The sequence below is a fragment of the Sphaerodactylus townsendi genome, linkage group LG02 (assembly GCF_021028975.2).
Source record: "Sphaerodactylus townsendi isolate TG3544 linkage group LG02, MPM_Stown_v2.3, whole genome shotgun sequence".
NCBI classification, from domain to species: domain Eukaryota; kingdom Metazoa; phylum Chordata; class Lepidosauria; order Squamata; family Sphaerodactylidae; genus Sphaerodactylus; species Sphaerodactylus townsendi.
This window is the reverse complement of record NC_059426.1, coordinates 75,948,640-75,972,095: the sequence shown is the minus strand read 5'-3', so window position 1 is coordinate 75,972,095 and position 23,456 is coordinate 75,948,640. Positions and strand designations below refer to the sequence as shown.

The 23,456-nt window shown below is 45.5% G+C and overlaps 1 protein-coding gene across 1 annotated transcript in view; it reads right to left on the bottom strand.

The window, feature by feature from the left end:
• LOC125426302 (sodium/hydrogen exchanger 10-like) overlaps positions 1-23,456 on the bottom strand; it is a 146,446-nt gene that overhangs the window by 75,204 nt on the left and 47,786 nt on the right. The window contains exons 12-15 of the mRNA XM_048484560.1: positions 21,444-21,451; positions 18,185-18,288; positions 13,458-13,555; positions 7,131-7,250 (exon numbers count right to left, since the gene is read on the bottom strand). Of these exons, the coding sequence (XP_048340517.1) occupies positions 7,131-7,250; positions 13,458-13,555; positions 18,185-18,288; positions 21,444-21,451 (330 nt within the window). The remainder of the gene's footprint in view (positions 1-7,130; positions 7,251-13,457; positions 13,556-18,184; positions 18,289-21,443; positions 21,452-23,456) is intronic.

Here is a 23,456-nt window from a genome sequence, read left to right as displayed (position 1 = left end):
TCCTCTAGCATCTGTTGAAACTCTCTATCAAAAAGTCTCTTCTTGATAGCCCCATAGACCTCCTGCTCTGTTAACATTAGCAGGTCCTCCAAGGAAATGCCCAACTCATTAAGTTTGGCTTCGATTTTAACCCACCACTGGGTTGTGTGGAGGATGGAGCATCCCTGGGATGTATAGTCCAGTTCATCTCGAGCATGATTGACTTCATCTATCAAGATCAGGGAAGAATGTGTTTGGCAGAAACTATGGATGACTTTCCTTGATGTGTGCTGGGAGATAAACTCTGCAAAGCATCTACAGTTACACAAGTTACTGACCTTTCTGCCTGGCAACTTCCTTCATCAGATGGTGGAAGATGCTATGAGGGGCTCATCATACTTGGCTTAATGCTGACCAACAATCAATAGATGTAGATGGGGTAAAGGTGGTGGTGGACCTTATGGAGAAATGACCATGCCCTCCTATAATTCTTTTTGTTGTGGAAGACCAAGAAAGTTCATAGCCACATGTGTGTATTGGATTTTAGAAGGGCAGACTTTGATAAACTCAGAGGCATTATGAAAGTCATTCCATGGGCAAGACTGCCAGAAGGGAAAGGAGCAACTTAAGAGTGGGCTCTCCTAAAAGAAGAGTTCCTGCAAACTTGAGGCATCACTATTCTAAGAAGGAAAAAAGATCCATGAAGCCAATGTAGATGAACACAGAATTCCATGATGAGCTAAAGAAGGAAAAGGTAATGTTCAAAACATGGAGGCAACTATATGCATCTAAATAAGAGTATCTGAGGGTTGCTAGGAACTGTGGGTCAGTCATGAAAGAGGCTAAAGTTCAAGTGTGCTGAGGCTGGCTGGGGAGGCTCGCTATGACAAGAAAAGCTTCTTCGGATATATGAGGAAAAAATGCAAGATAAAAGAGGTAATAGGGCCACTGTTGGAGAAACTCTGATAGAGGAAAGAGAAAAAACAGAAAGGCTCAGTTTCTGTTTTTCCTCAGTTTTTTTCTCTGAAGAAGAGAACAGGTTCATCTATAAATGGTAGTAGGCAAGGCACGGCATCCAGGCTGCTGGTTGACATGGACAGAGAGGTAGTTGAGAAGCACTTGGCTGCATTGGATAAGTACAAATCCCAAATGGTATGCATCCAAGAGTGATGAAAGAACTTTCTAGAGAGCTTGCTGAGCCTTTGTCCATCATCTTCCAGACTGCTCAGTGGTTAGATGTGCTGCAAGACTGGAGGAGGACAAACATTATTCCAGTTTTCAAAAAAGGGAGGAGAGATGACCCAGGAAACTATAAACCAGTCTGTCCCAGGAGCAGATTTTTAAAGAGATCAGTCTCCAAGATTTAAATGACAACTTGGTGATCTGGTGATATTAGCATAGATTTGTCCCCAAAAGGTTCTGCCAGACGAATTTCATTTTCTTTAATTGAGTGACAAACTTACTGGATCAAGGGAATGCTGTCAATGTTGTTTACCTGGATTTCAGTAATCATCAAGATCAGAACATACTGGACAAGTGGGCATATGCGAACAAGATGCAATTCAACAAGGATAAATGCCAACTTCTGCATTTGGGTAACAAAAATTAGGAACATGCATACTGGATGGGGGCTACACTACTGAGTTGCAATGTGTGTGAACAAGATCTTGGGATATGGGTAAACAGTAACTTAAATACAAGTAGTCAATGCAATGTAGTGACAAAAAGACTAATGTGATCTTGGGGTGTATTAACAGAGGCATAACATCCAAATCAAAAATGTCATAGTCCCGCTGTAAACTGCATTGGTCAGGCCTCAACTGGAGTATTGTGTGCAGTTCTGGAGGCCTCACTTCAAAAAGAATGTGGACATAAGAACATAAGAACAAGCCAGCTGGATCAGACCAAAGTCCATCTAGTCCAGCTCTCTGCTACTCGCAGTGACCCACCAGGTGCCTTTGGGAGCTCACATGTAGGATGTGAACGCAATGGCCTTCTGCGGCTGTTGCTCCCGATCACCTGGTCTGTTAAGGCATTTGCAATCTCAGATCAAAGAGGATCAAGATTGGTAGCCATAAATCGACTTCTCCCTCCATAAATTCTGTCCCAAGCCCCTTTTAAAGCTATCCAGGTTAGTGGCCATCACCACCTCCTGTGGCAGCATATTCCAAACACCAATCACACGTTGCGTGAAGAAGTGTTTCCTTTTATTAGTCCTACTTCTTCCCCCCAGCATTTTCAATGAATGCCCCCTGGTTCTAGTATTGTGAGAAAGAGAGAAAAATTTCTCTCTGTCAACATTTTCTACCCCATGCATAATTTTGTAGACTTCAATGATATCCCCCCTCAGCCGCCTCCTCTCCAAACTAAAGAGTCCCAAACGCTGCAGCCTCTCCTCATAGGAAGGTGCTCCAGTCCCTCAATCATCCTTAAGTTGCCCTTTCTCTGCACTTTTTTTCTATCTCCTCAATATCCTTTTTTGAGATGCTGTGACCAGAACTGGACACAGTACTCCAAGTCATTCTAACCACTGCTTTATATAAAGGGCATGACAATCTTTGCAGGTTTTATTATCAATTCCTTTCTCTAATGATCCCCAGCATAGAGTTTTGCCTTTTACAGCTGCCATGCATTGAGTTGACATTCCCATGGAACTGTCAACTAAGATGCCCAAATCCCTTTCCTGGTCTGTGACTGATATGGCACTGACCCCCTGTAAGCGTGTAAGTGTGAAGTTTGGATTTTTTGCCCCTATGTGCATCACTTTACATTTTGCTCACATTGAACTGCATTTGCCATTTCTGAGCCCACTCACCCATAATTTATCAAGGTCCGCTTGTAGCTCTTATAACCTTTGTGGTTCTCACCACCCTACATAATTCTGGTATCATCTGCAAACTTGGCCACTCACGCTACCCACCCCTACTTCCAGGTCGATTTTATGAATAGGTTAAAGAGCACTGGTCCCAAAACGGGATCCTTGGGGACACCACTCCCGACATCTCTCCATTGTGAGAACTTCCCATTTACACCCACTCTTTGTTTCCTGTTTCTCAACCAGCTTTTAATCCATAGGAGGACTTCCCTCTTATTCCTTCATTGCTGGAGTTTTCTCAACAGTCTCTGGTGAGGAACTTTTGTCAAAAGCCTTTGGAAATCCACAAGTAGACAATGTCCACCGGTTCACCCTGTCCACATGCCTGTTTACACCCCACTCAAAGAACTCCTAGTAAATTTGTAAGACAGGATTTTGGCCTCTGCAAAAAAGCCATGCTGACTCTTCCCTCAGCAGGTCTCTTGCTTTTCTACGTGTTTTATAATTTTATCTTTAATGATAGATTCTACTAATTTACCAGGAACAGATGTCAAACTGACTGGCCTGTAATTTCCCGGGTCCCCCCTAGATCCTTTCTTAAAGATTGGTGTGACATTGGCCATCTTCCAGTCATCAGGGATGGAGCCTGATTTCAGGGATAAGTTGCATATTAAAGTGAGAAGATCAGCAATTTCATGCTTGAGCTCTTTAAGAACTCTTGGGTGAATGCAATCTGGGCCTGGGGATTTGGTAACATTTAGTTTATCAATGGCTGCCAGAACTTCTTCCTTGTCTACCACTATCATCGCTAGTTCCTCAGAATCGCCTCCTAAGAAGCTTGGTTCAGGTGCAGGAATGTTCCTCACCTCCTCTTGGGTGAAGACAGATGCAAAGAATTCATTCAGAGGACTCTGAGGCAGAACCTGAGGACACAAATGGAGTGGGTGAAGAGAATGACAAGGATGATCAGGGGCCTGAAAACCAAGCCCTATGAAGAAAGACTGAGGAATTTGGGAATGTTTTATCTGAAGAAGAGGAGATTGAGGTGGGACATGATTGCTTGTTTTAAGTATTTGGAAGGCTGTTACTTAGAGTAGGCTAGGGAGCTGTTCCTGGTGGCAACAGAGGATAAAACTCACAATAATGGGTTTAAATTTCAGGTGTGCTGCCAGCAGGCAGGGGCGTGGCCAGGTCTGACCCAGAGGGCAAAGTGGGCGGCAAGCACAAGCGTGGTCAGGTCACAGTCCAATAGGTCAAGGACAACTGAGGAGCAGGCTAGGAATCAACAAAGAACCAGGCACACAGCGGTGACAAGTAACACACTTGTTGCACTAAGGGAGAAGCAAGCTCACAGCAAGGCTTATATAGACAGACTTGTTCTGTGAGGAGTTAGTCCTCACCAGATGAAGACTTCTAATCTCCCATACCTTGCTGTCAAACAAGCACTCCTTCTGTGCTTCTGCAGTAGCAGCCTCTGCTTCTACCTCCTGTGCACTGCTGGCTCATCACTGGGTTCTCTAGGAGGATCTTAAGGCTCCTCCATCTATAAGTCATCAGGCAGAGAAGGACTGGGAATTGACTCTGCTGCCTGGTCTTCTCCAGGAGCAGCCACTGTGTCCTCAGGTTCTGCCTCAGAGTCCTCTGTGTCCTGGTAAGTACCCAGGGGCTGGCTCATGACACCAGGAAGGAAAGTTCCGAGTAGATATTAGGGAAAAACATTTATAGTAAGAGTTGTGAAACAGTGGCACCTGCTACCTTGGGAGATGTTGAGCTCCCCCTCACTGCCAGTCTTTAAGCAATGGCTGGACAAACATTTGTCTGGGATGCTGGAGGCTGATTGTGCATTGAGCAGAAAGTTGGACTAGATGGCCTGTATGGCACCTTCCAGCTCTATGTTTCCACTATCTATGAAAGCACTGTGAAAGCACTTCAGTATCTTACAGGAGTGGCCTCTGGGTCAGCCTCTCAGTGTCTGACATAGAGTGACCTTGTGGCATCACAAGGAGTAAAGTGTGGTTATGTGTTACTTCTTTTAGCCGTACTAATACTAGCCTTCATGACAGAGGAACCAAAAGTTTCCCAAGACTTCTTCCTATCTGCTCCTAGTGTCATTTAAGTCTTCTCAGTTTCATACATTTTCCCAAAGCAAACAGGGTGGAGATGTGCTGTTGGAGTTGCCAGTAGCTCGGTCCTGCATATAGAGAAGGACTAAACTGAGTGATAGGAACAGTAAGAAAGAAGAGGGTGGAAGAAGCAAATGGCACTGGTGGTAAATGTGTGTTGGGGTGGGAGTAGAAGATTCATTTCATTATAGATCACCTAAGCAGCTTTAAAAATGTGTCTTATACTGAGGTCTAGAATATTCCTTTCCATAGGGAAGAGGAAGTTAAAGAGATTCCCATGAACTTGATATCACTGCCTACTACATGGACTGTGACAAGTAATGCTGAAATGTATTAGAAAGGCTGTGATATCCCTGCATCCAGGCTCTGGTGACTTACCTCTTGTGTCACAGGGCTCCAATTCTACCCCACACCTTTCAGACTCAACAGCATTTTCTAGATTGTACTACAAGTCCTATTATCTTATTCTGAGGACAAATGCAGTCCACTTGGACTTATGAAAGTTTAAATTCAATGCTCACTCTTCATTCATAAGAACATAAAAACATAAGAATGAGCCTGCTGGATCAGACCAGAGTCCATCTAGTCCAGCACTCTGATACTTGTAGTGGCCCACCAGGTGCCTTTGGGAGCTCACATGCATGATGTGAAAGCAATGGCCTTCTGCTGCTGTTGCTCTCGAGCACTTGGCCTGCTAAGGCATTTGCAACCTCAGATCAATGAGGATCAAGAATGGTAGCCATGGATTGACTTTGCAGCAGTGGCACAGTGGTTGAGAGCAGCTGCATTCTAATCTGGAGGTACTGGGTTTGATTCTCTGCTCTGCTGCTTGAGCTGTGGAGGTTTATCTGGGGAATTCAGATTAGCCTGTGCACTCCCACATATGCCAGCTGGGTGTCCTTGGGCTAGTCACAGCTTTTTGGAGCTCTCTCAGCCCCACCCACCTCACAGGATGTTTGTTGTGAGGGGGGAAGGGCAAGGAGATTGTAAGCCCCTTTGAGTCTCCTACAGGAGAGAAAGGGGGGATATACATCCAAACTCCTCCTCTTCCTCCTCCTCCTCCTCCTCTTCCTCCTCCATAAATCTGTCCAAGCCCCTTTTAAAGCTATCCAGGTTAGTGGCCATCACCACCTCCTGTGGCAGCATATTCCAAACACCAATCCTAGGCTTGTTGTTGTTGTTGTTGAGAAAAATGTCTCTTTGTCAACAATTTCTACCCCATGCATAATTTTATAGACTTCAACCATAACCCCCCTCAGACATCTCCTCTCCAAACTAAAGAGTCCCAAACTCTGCAGCCTCTCCTCATAAGGAAGGTGCTCCAGTTCGTCAATCACCCTCATTGCCCTTCTCTGCACTTTTTCTATCTCTTCTATATACTTTTTGAGATGTGGCAACCAGAACTGAACACAGTACTCCAAGTGCAGTCGCATCACTGCTTTATATAAGGGCATGACAATCTTTGCAGTTTTATTACCAATTCAAGCTACCTGTCTTATTGGAGGCAACCCTACATTGCTAAATTCTTGCTTTCTTCCACAGCACTGCTTCCTTGAAACTTACCTAATCTGCTTGCCTTGAATTACATTATTTGCTCTTAATTTAGCATTGTGAACTCTTGCCAGTGTTAGATTATGTACCACATATACTCATGCATAAGTCGACCCAAATATAAGTCGAGGCACCTAATTTTACCACAAAAAACTGGGGAAACTTATTGACTCAAGTATAAGTCTAGGGTGGGAAATGCAGCAGCTACTGGTATTTTTTTTAAAAAAATAGATGCAGTCAGGCGCTATTTGGGGGTCTCTGTCACTGAGAGATGCCACCCCCCATCTCACCAATCCCAAGGTCTCTGCCATCGACCTCTCCATCCCGCAGCTTGTCCAGCTCACCCAGGTTGACTGGCTGTCACCCGCCGAGAGCCAGGGACTGGCTGCCACTGAGAAGAAGGCAGAAGCAGAGAAAGCAGCTGAAAGGGGAAAGGTAGAGAAGAAAGCAGAGGAGAGCAGCTGAAAGAGGGGAGGCAGAGAAGAAGGCAGAGAAGAGCCAAGCAGAGACAGAGAAAGCAGCTGAAAGGGGGAAGGCAGAGAAGAAGGCAGGAGAGAGCGAAAATGGGAGAGGGGGAATGCCACACAAGAATTAAGTGGGACCTTCATTTACGTATAAGTCGAGTGGGGCTTTTCAGCACAAAAATATTATTTTGTACTAACCTTGATGGCCTAAATTTTTCCTCTTTTACATTATAAGACCAATCCAGAAGCCAGTTTTTAATTGTTACTAGTAATCCTTTGCTTTCCCAGTATGTCTTTACTTCTTGGATATTCATAAACCTGGAATATTTTAGAATATTTGGATATTCATAAACTGGAATATAATACATAAGTGAGAGAACAAGCTAACATGTGAACACAATAATAGCTGCAATACTAATGAAGTTAGTATAACTATAGAAATTAAGAATAAAGATCATGAAGTATATTAAAAGGAATACTGGAAAACACTACAACTCTACATATTTTCTGATAACCTTTATTAGGGAAAATACATCTGGTTTCATTATTAAGTATTTGCCATTACAAAAATATAAATGTCACACATTTTCTAGGGAAAGACAAGACATCTTTAGAACTATATCAACTATGTATTTATGACATGGCCGGCACTCCTGTTGAGGCTTTGGTCTCATTTTGGAATAGTGAGATCAGGAAGGTCATTAACATGATCACTCCTGAGTATCCCAGGCCTGATGGTAGAGCCTGTTGGGCCCCATGGTATACTGAGGATCTGAGAGCAATGAAGCAGGAGGGGGTTAGAGTTTGAGCACAGGTGGTGGAAATCACACTGTGGATCTGACTGGACACTGGTGAGAGGCCCATTATCAGATCTGCCAAGTGACTGTGGTAGCAGCAAAGATGTATTTCTCTGCCTTCATGGCATCTGCAAGTAACCATACAGCAGAGTTATTCAAGGACAGTGTATGGTTTGCTGTTGGAGGACTGTGGCTGTGGTATCTGTAGTTATGTTTTTGTTGCGCTCTAGCTTGATGAAGTTGCTCAGATATGCATGGTATTGGACTCCACCATTGAACAGCATCCTGTGGACATGTCTGGAGCACTGTCTGGTCTGGTTTTATTGGATCAATTTCAGTTTTTGATGTCCAAGGATGTGGACAAGTCCCCTGCCTACTACTAGTCCCCTGGATCCTTGTCTATCTTGGCTGATAAAAGTTATCCAGTATGTTCAGGAGGTGGTAAACACCTCTTTGATGAAGGAAGTAGTGCTAGCACTTCTGAAAGAGGTAATGGTCCATCCCCTTCTGAAGGAGCCCTTTTTGGAATCTATGGTGCTGGACAATTATCACCTGGTGGCCAACATCCCACTCTTGGTCAAATTCCTGGAGATGGTGGTTGTGGCTCAACACCAAACGTACTTGGGAGAAACTGATTTTCTGGACCTATGTCAATCTGGCTTCAGGCTTGGTTACGGCACGGAAACTATGGATGACCTTTATCAGGAGAGAGACAGGGAAATCGTACTCTGTTGATTCTTATTGATCAGTCAGTGGCTTTTGATACCATGAACTATGATATTTTACTGGACTTGCTCCAGGGTACGGTGTTGGTGGGCATTGTGTTACAGTGGTTATTCTCCTACTTTTGGGGCCGTTTCCAGAAGATAGCATTTGGGGACTGAGAGTTCCTTTGTGGGGTTCCCCAGGGCTCGGTCCTGTCCCCAACACTATTTAACATCTACATGAAGCTGCTGGGTGAGGTCATTAGGGGATTTGGAATCGAGTGCCATCAACATGCAGCAGACACCCAGCTCTCCTCTCCAAACTATAGAGTCCCAAACACTGCAGCCTCTCCTCATAAGGAAGGTGCTCCAATCCCTCAATCATCCTTGTTGCCCTTCTCTGCACCTTTTCTATCTCTTCGATATCCTTTTTGAGATGTGGTGACCAGGACTGAACACAGTACTCCAAGTGCGGTCGCACCACTGCTTTATATAAGGGCATGACAATCTTTGCAGTTTTATTATCAATTCCTTTCCTAATTATCCACAGCATAAAGTTTGTCTTTTTTACAGCTGCCATGCATTGAATTGACATTCCCATGGAACTATCAACTAAGACACCCAAATCCCTTTCCTGGTCTGTGACTGATAGCACTGACCCCTGTAGCGTGTATGTGAAGTTTGGTTTTTTTGCCCCTGTGTGATTTCATCAGAGTCAGGACATGCACCCCATGTGCTAGACCATTGCCAGGAAGCAGTTATGGGCTGGATGAGAAACAACTGAGACTAAATCCAGACAATATAGATTTTCTGTGTGTTCCAGGCTCCCAAGTCCATGAAGTCATCCTGGTTCTGAGTAGGATTGCATTGCCCACAATGACTGGGTGTGAGATTTTGGGGTGTTCCTGGATTCACTGCTGTCCTTTGAGGTTCAGGTGACAGTAATGGCCACAAGGGCCTTCCAACAGCTCTGTCTGGTTTACCAGCTCCATCCATTTTTGGACAAAGAGGAGCTGGCCACAATGTTACATGCTCTGGTAACCTCTCAATCAGAATATTGTAATGCACTCTACATGGGGCTGCTCTTGAAGACAGTCCAGAAGCTGGAACTGGTGCAGCATTTGGCAGCTAGGCTGTTAGCCAGTACATGCACATCTGATTGAGAATCTGCCCACACCTCTGGAGTCCTTTCCCTTCCCTTCCCAACTGGGAAGGCCTCCAGTCCAACCCCTCCCTGTTCAGGACCAACTCATCTGCAATTTCTGAAGCCTGAGTGGCATCTTCGGGCGTTCTGTCATTTACAAGACATTTCAGCTCCTTCGGGAGTTTGGAATAGAATTGTTGGATCACTGGTAACTGTAATAATGCTTCACAGTCCCCTATTTTTTTTCTTCCACCCATCTCTTCCCCATCTTACTCATTTTCACCACATATTCTGAATAAGTTTGGCATTGCTGGGGAATAAGACCCAAATTTGTTTTCAAAAGTGGTCAGCCCCCAGTTTGAACCTTTTCAGCATGGTGGCTTTGAATTCTTTAAAAGTTACTCCCACATCTGCCCTAGGCATGCTATGATAGATGGCAGCTAGCTCTCCAGTTAGGATGCAACAAAGGTATGACATGTACTGGGCCTCTGCAATCCCCCACTGCATAACTGCTTTTTCCAAATTTGCAAGATATATGGAAGGGTTCTCCCCCTCCCAGTTTGGCACAAAGTCCTTGGGGGTAACTTTTATTTTCCTGCTGTGTTCTGCCTGCAGGTGTAACATCTCGAGGTCATGTCTCAGCTGCTCCTCCTGCATCTTCTGCTTCCTCTCCTGTGACTTTTCCTCCTTCTCAAGTTCTCCCCTTTGGGCTTCTCTGTCTTCCTTTTATTGCTCCTCCTTTCTTTTTAACCCTGCATTCTCAGTCTCTGGAGCTCTATCTCCTTCTGTGCCTGCAGTTGCAGCTTTTCCAACTCTTCCTGAGCCAGACATCCTCCTTTGGGCTTCTTGGGGTGGTGAGAGATGAAGCTGTCCCTGCTGATGAAGGCAGCCTTCATCTCATCTACAGACTTGTTTTCACATTGTATATGCTGCTTCTGGCCTTCCTCCTGAAGTTATTGCTTTGACATTTTTAGTATTCTCAGTGGCTCTGCAAGTTCCAACCTAGCTAACCTGTTCTGACCCTACTCTAGTTGACCCAGAAAAAAACCCAAAACTTCAATTGCTCTCTCTCTCTCTCTGTGCCCAATTCCAAAATACCAGCTTAATCTAGTTCTCTGTTTGTCCTTATTCCACTGCTGCTGCCAAATTGTAGTGGAACAGGCCTGCTTTGCCCGGCAGGTCCTGCTCCAACCCAAGCCTCCACAAGGGGTTGCCACCTTTTTCTGGAAAGGGCTTGTGTGGTAACCCAGGTAGCCCCAAAAGGTGAGGAGACTGTTTTGACCCACCTCTTAAGCCACCCTTAGGTCACCACGTTACAAACAAACAGGGGCGAAGGAGAGAAAAGGAAATTTCCCCTTTTTGGTACCTGTTTCAAGGTGCCAAGCCCCAGGGAGATATTCACTCAGGAAATTTAAGGCTGTGAGGATCTCCCTTGACAAAAATATTAAAGTTCGCTGCCACCAAAAATATAACTGGGATGTAGCTTATAAGCTGCTAGCAAGACTCCACCTTTTCTAGGCACCCAGAGAGAAATCAGACTGGAACTGATGGTAACTTAAACAGAGTTTGTAAGTTTATTTTGGCTAAAATGCAGGCTTCTCAGGTGATTTGAGAGGCTCCAAAAGCTTGTCGGTTACAAAAGGAAAACTTATTTCTTGAGATGTTATTTCATATAGTTACACAAAACTGTGATCACACACAGGTGTCACTTCTCTTGAAAGAGGTTCAAAACTTAAGCTTTCTCACGAAGAGGTTTCACTTTACTTCAGCTTCCCTTACACAAAAGGTTTTGCTTTGAGTTGTTATCTCACAGACACTAGACTTTACTGCACTAATACCCACTGATCACACTTAAACACACAGTCTAAGCCCAGGAGATTCTCCCATACTTGGTGATAATGCTGATACACACAGGGGCAAGGCAGACTCGATAGGTCTGGACAGTTTCAAACTGTCAAGCTCCTGAATGGCACTTCAGCCAGCACCAATTCAATGCCTCCTCTCTCTGTCAAGCATACACAGCTGAGGCAGGAACTGGACTTCTGTCAACCAATTCGGCTGAGACAGAATCCTCTTCTTCCAGAACTGACTCCTCTCTGCCAGACTCTGCTCTGTTCTGACTGATCTTCAGTCTCAACTGGTCTCTCACAGACTCTGTTCTGAACTCACTCTAAGTGCTGTAAGCACACTAGCTCCCCCTAGCTCTGGCCAAATGTTATTGGTCCTTTCCCAACCAATCAGGTGGGTTCTCTGCTTGTGGAGCCTTTTTTCCCTCTTACTCTGGCTGTTGCAAAGGCCTTCTCCATTAGGCCTGTTGTATGCCAGCCCTTCAGGGCTGACTCTCCCTGGAAACCAAAATGCCTAATATGGGCATTCGTCACAGCTTGCTTTCTCTCTCTGAGTAAACCACTGTCACCAACTGACCATTTGAGGAACTTCCCACTGGGCAGGGTTATGGCTCCCTAGCCTTCTTTCCCCTAGCCTCGGTTTCCTGTTTCCCCTCTCCTATGCTCCACAGGGCAGATTGGAGGCCCTGGAGGAACCGCTGCTTGCCAACTGCCAGCCTTCTTCCTCGTGCCCTCCTATTCCGACAGCACATCCACAATGACAGAGGCCTAGGTGGTACAGAGAACTGTTCCCCACATCTAAGGTTCAAAAGTATGTATTAAAAATAGAATGGATACAAGTATGTTTCAGTACCAGGATGCCATTACTAAGGGGGGGGGGGAGCTGTGGGGAAGAGCTTTGCTTTTTGCTTTGCAGGTGCTTATCTGGTTCTTGTCCTTGAAGCTCTGTGTTTGAAACAAGCTCTCAGGCTGGACTCTTATTATTGCTTTGTTTCACATGGGGATTGGGGATTACTGTAACATATTATCAACAGTTTTGGTGCATTTTGCTGTTACTCTCATGTCCTCAATAAAATCCTTGAACCCATCAAGCAAGTTATTGTCTGAACAGGAAGTTTGACATTTAGAACTGCACCAGATCGAGCAAGGGTTTCCAAAACAAATGAGATATAAACACAATTCCTTATCCCTTTCTCCATATGTACCCCACTCGCTGTTATAATAGGGTAGGCTCTTAAGCTTAGAAGGTTACAATCCACAGAGAGTTCCCATTACCTGGAATTCTGGGTCAGCTCCCTAGGCAAGCATATGATCCCAAAATGACTGCTCTGCTTCCAGTGGCCCAGCTAGCAGAGACCTCCCCTCCTTGCTCCCAGGAGTTTTAGCAGTTCCCAGGCCCCATCTCTTTTTGACCTCGATCAGTCTGGGTCAAAGTATCTCCCCCCCCCGCAGGTTAGGTAGCCCTTCCTGATGTCCTTCTAACATTTTTAAGTCCTCCAAATCTATGATACCTGCTCGGAGAAGGTGAGGAAAGGGGGCAGGGAGAAGAAAGGAGCCATTTCCTCACATCCTAAGTGGGGTTGGCCCTGGTTAGCATTTGGATTAGAGACCACCAGGGATGTCCACAGTTGCTACACAGAGGTAACAATGGCAAACCACCCCTGATTCTTTTTCTTTGAAAACCATATGGGATTTCCTTGAGTCAGCTGCAGCTTGATAGCATTTTCTACCACCAGCTTAACAGCACTTTCTACCACCCATGAACCCCATGGGGATAGGGTGGGATATAAATAAATAAATGAATAAATAAATAAATAAATAAATGAACAATCAAATAAAATAAATATACTAGGGAAGGCCATAGTATCAAAGCTTTCCAAAATACAAGAGAGAAGTATTGTTATGAGTACACACGGCAATCATAGTTTAGAAAATGGAGGAAATGCCTCTTCTGTTGGAGGAAGGCTACAGCCTTAGCAGAGTGGAGTAGTTAGTTGAAACACTAGTTTTTCAAATTAAAATTGAGTACTTACTTTCCTTGGATATCAATATAGTTTTCTGCTGCACCGATCAGTGTGTGGGCAGCTTCTTGGTTAAGAATCCCAGTGTTGTACTGCTTCTGATAAGTTGCCTGAATTTTGAAAAATGAAATTAATTCCAAATAAATTTACTATCTGTAGCTATTATACTAATAAAGAATTTGGTGCACTTATGAAACATATCTGCCAGACTCCCATATATATTTTCTGGGGCAATTTTTCTCTCTGGCACTCTCATTTTCACTCTAACATATACTATTCACATCTGAGACTCTGAACTTACTCCACTGAAAAACATGTCAGAGCTGAGGTTAGGCAGCTACACTATATGAGCAGGGGCCAGGATGGACTCCATCTACAGTGAAATGACAATAATCTTCTGAGCATACAACTTGACCAACAGATGCAGTTACCAGTGACCATCTACTTGCTCTGCTATAGGTTTGTCAACTGATTTGTTCTAATCCAACTCCTGCACCCTTGCAAGCAGCTCAATAATCCATTGTGTGACCAGTACGGTTGTCCTTGTCATGGATATTCACCAATCAGGACAGTACATTTGACTTTGAAGTCTGTCAAAGTAGTTTGGAAAAGAATAGGAGTCTGACTGAAAGAACAGCTTTGATAACCACATAAATCAAACCAAAATGCCTGATGTTTTTTAATACAAATGTGGATTGAATTACAGTTGTTCTTTGTTTGGGTATTGATACTTGTTACTGACTTTAGCTGTCTTCATCATACTGTTCACACAGTAAGAGGAGTTTGAGAGGGTATACACAGTTATGTTCTGGCAAAAGTGAGGGGAAGGTTCCTTAGGGTACACTACCTCTTGATCGCTATATAAGCCAGGCAGCCTGCATGGTGAAGCAGAAATGGATAGAGAATATGTGTTGCTTAGAAGAAAAGTCGTGGTAATGAAACCTGAATGCAGTAGAAGAATACTACACTGATCAAAAGGATTTGTTTCTGGGGCAGGTAATCAGAATGAACAGCCTGTCCCAAACAATTGTGCTTGATGTTGCAAGCCTCCACTCTTATTGGGACATCTGCAAGAATATCTGGTAACTAGCCCAAAACTGGGCTAGAACTTGAAGTCTTGGGTATGCTATATTTGTACCATGGGAAAGAGAAAATTATGCTTTTACATGCTGGGAAACTCCCTTAGACCAAGGGGTCCCTGAGAAGTATCCTGGTAACCAGCTGCCACTTCTCAAGAACTCCTGAAAACATCTGGACTGACCCACTGAAAAGGTACCTTACAATGCAGTACTAGAGCAATAACAAAATAACTTATAACCAACCTGGTAGCACCCAATCTGGTAGCACACATGGGGAAGGGATTGAGAGACATATCCCAGAGAAATAGATTACACTTTGTGAAGCTGAAAAAGGTCTTTATTTAAAAGGCTTACTGTAATAAAGAAAGACAAAGGGTGGATGGATTAAAAAAAGAGTGGGAAAAAGAAGAGTTTAGATTTATACCTCCACTTTCTCTTCTGTAAGAAGACTAAAAGGAGCTTGCAAATTCTCTTCCCTTCCTCTCCTCACAGCAGACACCTTATGAGGTGGGTGGAGTTGTCAGAGTTCTGAAGAACTGTGACTAGCCCTACACCACAACAACAGCCTTTACCACATGCTTGATGGAGATAGAACTATATTGCATATGGCTGTGATTGGTAAAAGTAGCTTCTGACCTCAAAGATGGGGATTTGTGTGGATTGGGAGACATCCCCTTGTCATTCTTGGATAGGAGGTTGGCTTAGGTCCAACTCCATTTAGCACAAATATTTGGACTTTTAGGATTTTCCCCAGAGGTGTATCGACACAAATGGCACCCAGGGCAAGAAATGAGTTGGGGGGGGGGGCACTCCCTGTTCAGGGTCCATTTTGTGTCGATAGGCCCCTCCCAGTGTCCCTTTTGGACTCCAACTCACTTCACCACAGTGGGATGCACGGGGTGGTGGTGGTGGCAGGCCCACGGGGTGGGGTGGTGGCAGGCAGACCTCCCAGGCCAGACAGGATCTTCTGGCAGCAGAAATACTCACTAAGATCTGTGCAGGGGGAAAGGGGGTCTCTGCCTTCCCTTCTCTGTGGGACCCCAGCTTCCCCTCGAGAAAGATGTGAAGCTGATGGAGTCCCAGTGATTTGGAGGCCCTGGGGGCAGAACTGCAGGGCCAAGAGCGGTGGGAGCTTCCCTGCCCCCTCGCCATTGGCAGCATCTCAGGCTGAGTAAGGGGTGGGGGAGCCCAGCAGGCGAGCCTTTAGCTCTGCCCCCCTGGGACCCTGCAGTGGCAGGTTGCTGAGGAGCCAGGCTGCTCTTTCCAGGGGTGGTGATCCCACAACCAGGAGAGAGGCAGAGTCGGCGGCTGAAACAGGAGTGGCAGCAGTGCCGGGCAGGTCTGTCGGGCCCAGACAGAGGGGCCCCCGGCAGGCCCATGGCAGGCTCCCGGTCTGCCCTCCCCCCCTCCCTGCCTGTTGGGTGCTGGGGGGGGTTGCGGCTTTGGGCAGATACACCTGTCCCAGCCATGGACAGGGCCGCTACAGCCGGCAGAGGGGGGAGCACCAGGCAGGGATGCCTCTCCACTGGAGGGGTGCATTGGGGTGATTTTGAGCGCCCCGGTATGTCCCTGATTTTCCCTCTGGTAGGTATGTCCCTGATTTTCCCTTGTCTTCAGTTTTCAGTGACTCAAAGGGGCTTACAAACTCCTTTCTCTTCCTCTCCCCACAACAGATACTTTGAAAGGTAAGTGGGGCTGAGAGTTCTGAAGAACTGACTAGCCCAAGGTCACTCAGCAGGAATGTAAAGTGGGGAAACAAATCTGGTTCACCAGATAAGACTCTTCCACTCATGTGGAGGAGTGGGGAATCAAATCCAGTTCTTCAGATTTCACTTTCCCACTACATCATGCTGGCTTTCACCAGTTTGTAAGCCGTCCTGAGTCAACTTAGAAGAGAGAAAGACGGGTATAAATCCAAACTCTTATTATTATGAACTTCCATGCTCCTGGTCCTCTCTCAAAATCTTGTGACAGGAACCAGGGAAGACTGAAGTACTGACAGGTCATCATAGGATCTTAACAGGTGTTAACATTCTCATAACTCCCCTTAGGACCATGGGAGTAGTTGGATCACTAACAGTGTTGCCTCTGCCATGTGAAGTACATCTGATAATAAGCAACATGGTTGAAAGACTGGAATCAAACCCACACCAACGTTTGTTCCAGGGCTCTGATTAATCAGACCAGATATCCTCTAGTGGAGGGTGTTGTGTTCCGTTTGTTCTCTCCCTTATGGTCTACTGCATGTGGGTAGTAGTATGCTAATGTCAGAGGAGGATGGTACCATTTGCATAGAGTAGTTGAATGCTTCAGTCTATGGCTGTCACAAGGGAAAGTGGTGGGTTGCAGTAGGGTTGACATGGACTCCAGTGCAATTACTATGACCGCTGCACATCAGAGTCGGGTATTTCTTTACACATTGCTACACTGCTAAGTGAACATAGGATGCCACTGTTACTAGACAAACCTATAATGGACTCAAGGGATCACCATAGGTTTTGGAATACAGCTCCAAAATACCTCAGCCACCTCAGCCAACACTTGGGGTGCCTAGCAGCACAGTGTCAAAATAAGGGAGCCTGTTTTGGGCAGTGACTCAGTGTACCAAAAGGAAAATCAACTTTGTCTGGACTTGTCTTCCTCCACAACAACTTGCATAATGCATTCTCACACCCTTCCTGACAGGATTAGGTCAGCACAAAGGACCTTGCCCTGGAGAGAGCTCCCATCTCCAGCCCTGGACTGTACACACCAGTGAAGACAAAGGATCTGTTAATGTGATCACCTGCCCAGTGCTGTACTAACTGACGCTTCTTCCTTTGACTAATACCTTCAACGACCATCTTATTTTGGATTGCCATTGTTTCCCAGCTGTAATTTAATCAACTAGCTTACCCCTTAGAGACACTCCCAAGCCTGGAAATATCAGGCTGATGTCTCAACCCATTAGACCATAGGTGTCAAACTCGTGGCACTCCAGATGTTATGGACTATAGTTCCCATCATCCCCTATGCTGGTAGGGGATGATGGGAACTGTAGTCCATAACATCTGGAGGGCTGCAAGTTTGACACCTGTGCATTAGACCAACAACCCAACCAGGAAGGGTGGGGCCTTTCTTTGTTTAGGGAGATTAAGTATCACTCTGCCTAATCCTGAGGGTCTGTTTCTCCCTACAAGAAGCCCTCTCTCCCAATAAACAGTGTTCAGTATCACTGGACATTTGCCCGTGATACTGTTCCACAGCACTGTTTCTCCCAGAAATAAGCGCAGGTTGCTCAGCTATGTTCATTGGATCGTTCCATTCTAAGACCAGGTGACTTTTATTGCCTTCCCCATTTATAACTTTTATTTTCCTTCCCCATTTATTTCTCATCTATTTCAGATCTATCCCCTCACAACTGCTTATATCCTAGGACTGTGAGTGTGTTCTGCTGTTTTTATTATGTGCTTATTATCCCTAAATAAAAATTGTTAAACTTTATTCGCTTTCCTGAAAGTTTCTTCTGCAAAAAGCTGATTCTGGGCTTTTGCAAAGCCAAGAGTCTACTCCTGCTAATTCCCCAAACTAAAAGGGGCAGACTTCCCACCACTTTGGGTAACACCAATGTTGGGGGGCTTAGGAGTGTACTGTCAGAATAGTAAAATGAAAAATACTAACTATTTGAGCATTTAAGAGACGCAACCTGGCTTCTTCCATTAAGTCGCCATGTTGTTGAGGACTCCTCTGAAATGAAACATGACGTTCACAGTCTGGACATTGAACTGTTTCATGCATCTCGAGATCTTCTTCTACAGATAGCTGGGTAAAGAAAAAGAAACAACCACAAAAGTATGGCTAATCTGAGCAAGACTGTTAACAATAAAATAGTTTAGATGGCATTGATTCATAGGTTGCCATGAGTCACAAGTGAATTTGCCACACAACACACACACACAGTGTAAAGCAAAGCTGTACTTATTTGTAACTTCTGTTTATCAAGGGACTTCTTTGTAGGATCACATTGGGACTGCATATGAGCAGACCTGCTACAGAAAGATCTTCAACCTTAAAACCACTAGGGAGTACTTGGAGCCATTGCAACTGTTCCCACCTAAATGGTCCTATGGTCCAATGGAACATTGCCCCCTCCCTCATTTCCACCTGAGCCACTGCAAGCACAATCTTTAAGGAATATTCTGAGGGCTCACAGCAAATGTGGTAGGAGGGAATGTGTGCCTGGGCTGAAGACACCTGATGAACAGCAGGTACAGGTAAGCGCAACCCTGTTTTCATTTTCAGTGTTCAGTGCAATCCTACTTTGAGATTCTAGCAACCTCTTCACCAAGGTGGTAGTAAGAGCTCTCTGAATCATTTCAGTGAAACATAGGCCCTTTCCGCACAGGCGGATTATGGCGCCCTGGGGACGGCAAAAACGCCGTTCCCAGGGAGCCATTCGCACAGGGGGTGCGGCTGCGAAGCTGCGAAGAGAGCTCTTACTACCACCTCATGGCGCGAAGCTGCCGTTTCCCAACCTCTACCTACCGTGTCCGTGTGGGCGATTCGGATCGGCGCGTTGCGGGGAGCCTGGGGACCGCCTCCCCTGCCCTGTGGCAGCCAGAGCACTTTTCGGCGCGGGAGCGAGAGTGTCCCCAGGCCTCGACGACGCGCTGGATGGCCACGGTCACGGTAGGTCGGCCGGGTGACGGCACTCCACGGCGCCGTCTTCCCCTGTTGTTTCTGGGACCGTTCGCACGAACGTGGAATGCGCCGACCCAACCCCCATCGTTGCCGTGCAGAAAAGGCCATAGATTGCAGTACTACTTTTCCAACCAATGCTTCGTTTTTTTCCATCTTAGTCTAAGGCAAAATGCTTGATAAATGTATCTGTGGACAATCGTGACTCTGCAAATCTCCTGGATTGAAACATCTCTGAGGAAAGCTGCAGAAGATACCTGCACTTGCAGAATATGCATGCACAACTAATGGTAATGGCACACCTGCCTCAGCATAATAAACCTTATTGTGGATACAATCCAATGAGACAATGTCAGAGATGAACATCTCTTCCATTTGGAGGGGCCAAAGTAGTAATAAATACAGCATTATCCCTTATCAAAAATTTTGCTCTCTTTAAGTGAAATAATAGAGCTTCTGACATCCATCTGTGCTGTTCTCATTCCACATTAGAAGTTTCTTGTATGAGGTGAAATTTTGACACTACATTAGGGAAAAATTGCAAGTTGGATCTTAATGCTACTCTCTCCCCAAAGGTCATGAGGAATAGAAGGTCAAAGTGTAGTGCTGCCAATTCACTACTGCTCCCTAGTGGTTTTAAGCTAGAAGAAGATCTTTCTGTGGCAGCCTGCTCATGTCAATACCAATGTGGGACTGCACAGAAAACCACAAATAACCAGGTTGACATCTCATACATTACAATGGGAGAACCAACAGAAATGGCTTAAATTTCACTATATCATGTTCCATGTTACACAGACAACACATAGCTAAAAGCAAAAGCTAACACTAAAAAAATAAATAAAAGTTGTTCACAGAAATGCCTACTGAAGTCATTTAAAAAGGAGGATTCCTTTCTTCCAAGCACCCATGTCCACTCCTTTCTACTAAATTGGATCCATACAGCAAGTTTCATGTTAGGGCATACAGACAAAGGCATCTTCATTGTTTAAGGAGTGATTGACCCCATAGGCCAATGAGTATGTTTATTTTATTGCTAGCAGCAAGGCCCAATGTTTTGGTGGGTTAACCCAGCTTGTTAGAAACGTGGGTCCAAGGACCCTCAAAATAATCTGGACAAAGTTGGTGAAGCAGATAGCAAAGCTTTTATTGGTTTACGGTTTTGCAAGCCCGGGTGTTCACCCAGTGGTGGACACCCAGTTCCTTTGCTCTACTTTTTCAGGACCACCCAATCCCTCCCTCACCTCTCCATTGGCTATGAGATGAGAGGGCCCAGCCTATTACAATTCATCTAGGCATACTATGTCATATACCAGGTGGTGTCTCCTTCAATTGATACATCTCTATATGGTAATTTCCTGTAATTAGTATTTGGTTCTTCTTAGTTGTCAACCCCTCGTTGGTGTCTTAATGATTTAGTTCATGCACCTGCCATGTCTTTGGTTCCCTTATCTTACTGTGAAGACACCATCATATTTCAAACACCTCTTAACAAGCTCATCAGGTTCATCCAAAAGGCCTTCTCTCTAAGCCTCCTATAAGCGGGTACCACTTGGCACAAGAACCTAGGTTTTCCCTGCTTTGAAGACACCATCCCAAGCTTGTTAGGGGCCCTCTTATCAGCAGGTGTCTGTTTGGCACAAGAACCCAGGTTTTTCTGACCTGCATTCCATTACTGTATATGACTATTGAAACCAGGCTTCAGATTCATCTTAGAAAAAGAGCTAGAGGCCTTAAGAAGCTTCTGAATGGAGTTTCTGCTTAATAGCATCTACTGATTAGGGTCTAGAGAAGCAAGCTGTTTTAACTATTTTACACTTCAAACTGAGAGAATAACATTTATAGCAGGATTCATTACACATGAAGCATTAGGATACATATATTGAACATGAGTGATTAACATATTCTTTAAGTTTCATTATTTAGCTACAATATAAAAGCATTTAAACATAGAAACATATTATGAACTATTCCCTACTAAACTCTTGAACCCTTTTTCCTGCCAGCTCATTAGGGCAGATGTACTGAACTAGCATAAGAAATACACTTGTCATCATCACACTCCCTTTTTCTCTCAATTAGTACTAACAGACTTCAAAGGAGGAGATATGATCTCAGAGCAGGTGTGCTTTATCCTGCATCCCAATTAGCCAACAAACTTTAAGATAGATAAAAAGTACTCCTATCTGCTGCCAAGGTCACCATGCTCCCTTCTCCAATTTCTGAAGCCAAGTTGTTTCACAGACCTTCCTTTAACATTTTATAAAAGTATATTAAAATATAAAAGTATATTTTAAAATCATCTAATCCCATGTATACTTAAACATATGTAAAAGCAACATTATACCATCTCTCACAGTTGGTGAGTTAACCTGCCTTTCCTCTCCCTTTGGCCATCTTTTTTCATCTGTTCTCCCCCTTGTCTGCCTGCATCTTGCTATTCTTTACACACACACACACACACACACACACACACACACACACACACACACACACACACACACACACACACACACACACACACACACACACACACAACATTTGTAAAACTGGATCCTGGCTTTGGCAAGGGGACGGGTGCCTGTCAAGATAGGGAGAGTTGTCTCCAACTCCATTGTACCCCCCCATTTTCAAAGTTGTACCCTGACTGTGCAAGGGGGGGGGTGCTTGTGAGGATGGGGAGACTTCTCTTGATCTTGATACCCCCGCTTCCCCTGTTTGCAAAGCTGGGATCCTGGAGATTTGGGGAGTGTGAGTGGGTTCAGCAAGGATGTGACATCATAGCAGCTGGTAGGGAAGCTGATCGCTCTCCCCCAGAGATTCTGTAAGGTTGCCTAACCTCCAGGTAAGACCTGGAGATATCAACTGTTCTTCAGACAGCTCCCCTGGAGAAAATGGCAGGGTATGCGCCACTAAGGGCTCTCTGCTCCCCAACCCCCCCCCCCAATTTTATCTCCAAGAATTGCCATCTTGCAGTTGCATGCATTGGGGCAGGGGTGGCACCATCCTTTTTCTAATCAGAGCCAGCTGCCCTCATTTGACTGCTCCTGCAGTCACAAATGAGGAAATGGCAGTGACTCTCCCTCTCACCAGGACAGCACTATCCACTGCGCTCACCAACACCACCATCCTCACTGTTGCCACCTCCACTGGTTTCCAAACAGGAGCTACCTGAGACAAACAACGCTCTGTGGAGTCAGCCTGAAGGGAAGCTGTTTTGCAATGGCCAAGCAGTGGGTAGAGCAGCACCCCATCACTACCTCCCTCATGACTGCCATCACCGGGGCCCAGCAGCAGAAGGCAGTTGGCATGGCAGTGGTTGTGGCATGTCACAGCGCAGAGAAAAGTTCCAGAGCTGCTGGCTCCTGAGTGGCTGGGTCTCCACACGCACGCTGCCTAAAATCTCCCAATCTTTCTACTGGCAAAATTGAAGAAGTCCTTAGAAAACCCATTCCCCACCCTTAATTCTGTTTTTATTTCCTGGGCTCTGCTACTGGGCTCTGCTACATCTCTGCTACTGATATATAACTATGATAACATAAAAAACAATAATCAAAGAAATACAATATTGTGTGTGTAAAATTGCCTCAAGTCAAACCTGACTTGCAGCAACCCCATAGTGTTTTTAAGGCAAGAGACTAATATATGGTTTGCCATTGCCTTCCTCTGCACAGGTACCCTGGAATTCCTTGGTGGTATCTGTCAAGCCCCAGATCCGTAACTCAAATCAGACTCTGCAACTTGAAGGTTTAGAAGTCTTTATTGGCAGACATCAGTGGCTGGAGAGAAAAAGGCAGTTCTGCTGGCACATTCAAACAACCCCAATATATCAACCCCTGTTCGCCTCCCCCTCCCTTTCCCCTAATTCTATCCCACACTCAGGAGTGTACTGTCCATGGACACAGGAGGGTCAAATGACCCTGGACGCACCGGCGGGGTGTGTGCAAAATCATCCCCACCCCCCCTCCTCCCCCACGCCAACCCAGCTTGGAAGAGCTGGGTCGGTGTGAGGAAGGCACCTAAAACAGAGCTGGCCTGCTGCCAGGAGCCGGCCTGCTGCCACATCACCCATCTGAGCTGCTTCTTTCACTCCCCAGCCCCTTGGAGGCAGGACTCAGGGGCAGGGGCAGCTCAGACGGGCACTGAAGCAGCAGGCCAGCTCCTGAGCCACCTGCCTCAGTCCCCTGCCCTTGCCTTCCTGCAGGCCAGCTTCTGCCCTCCCTGGAGGCCGGCCCAGGAGCTGGCCTGCTGCTGC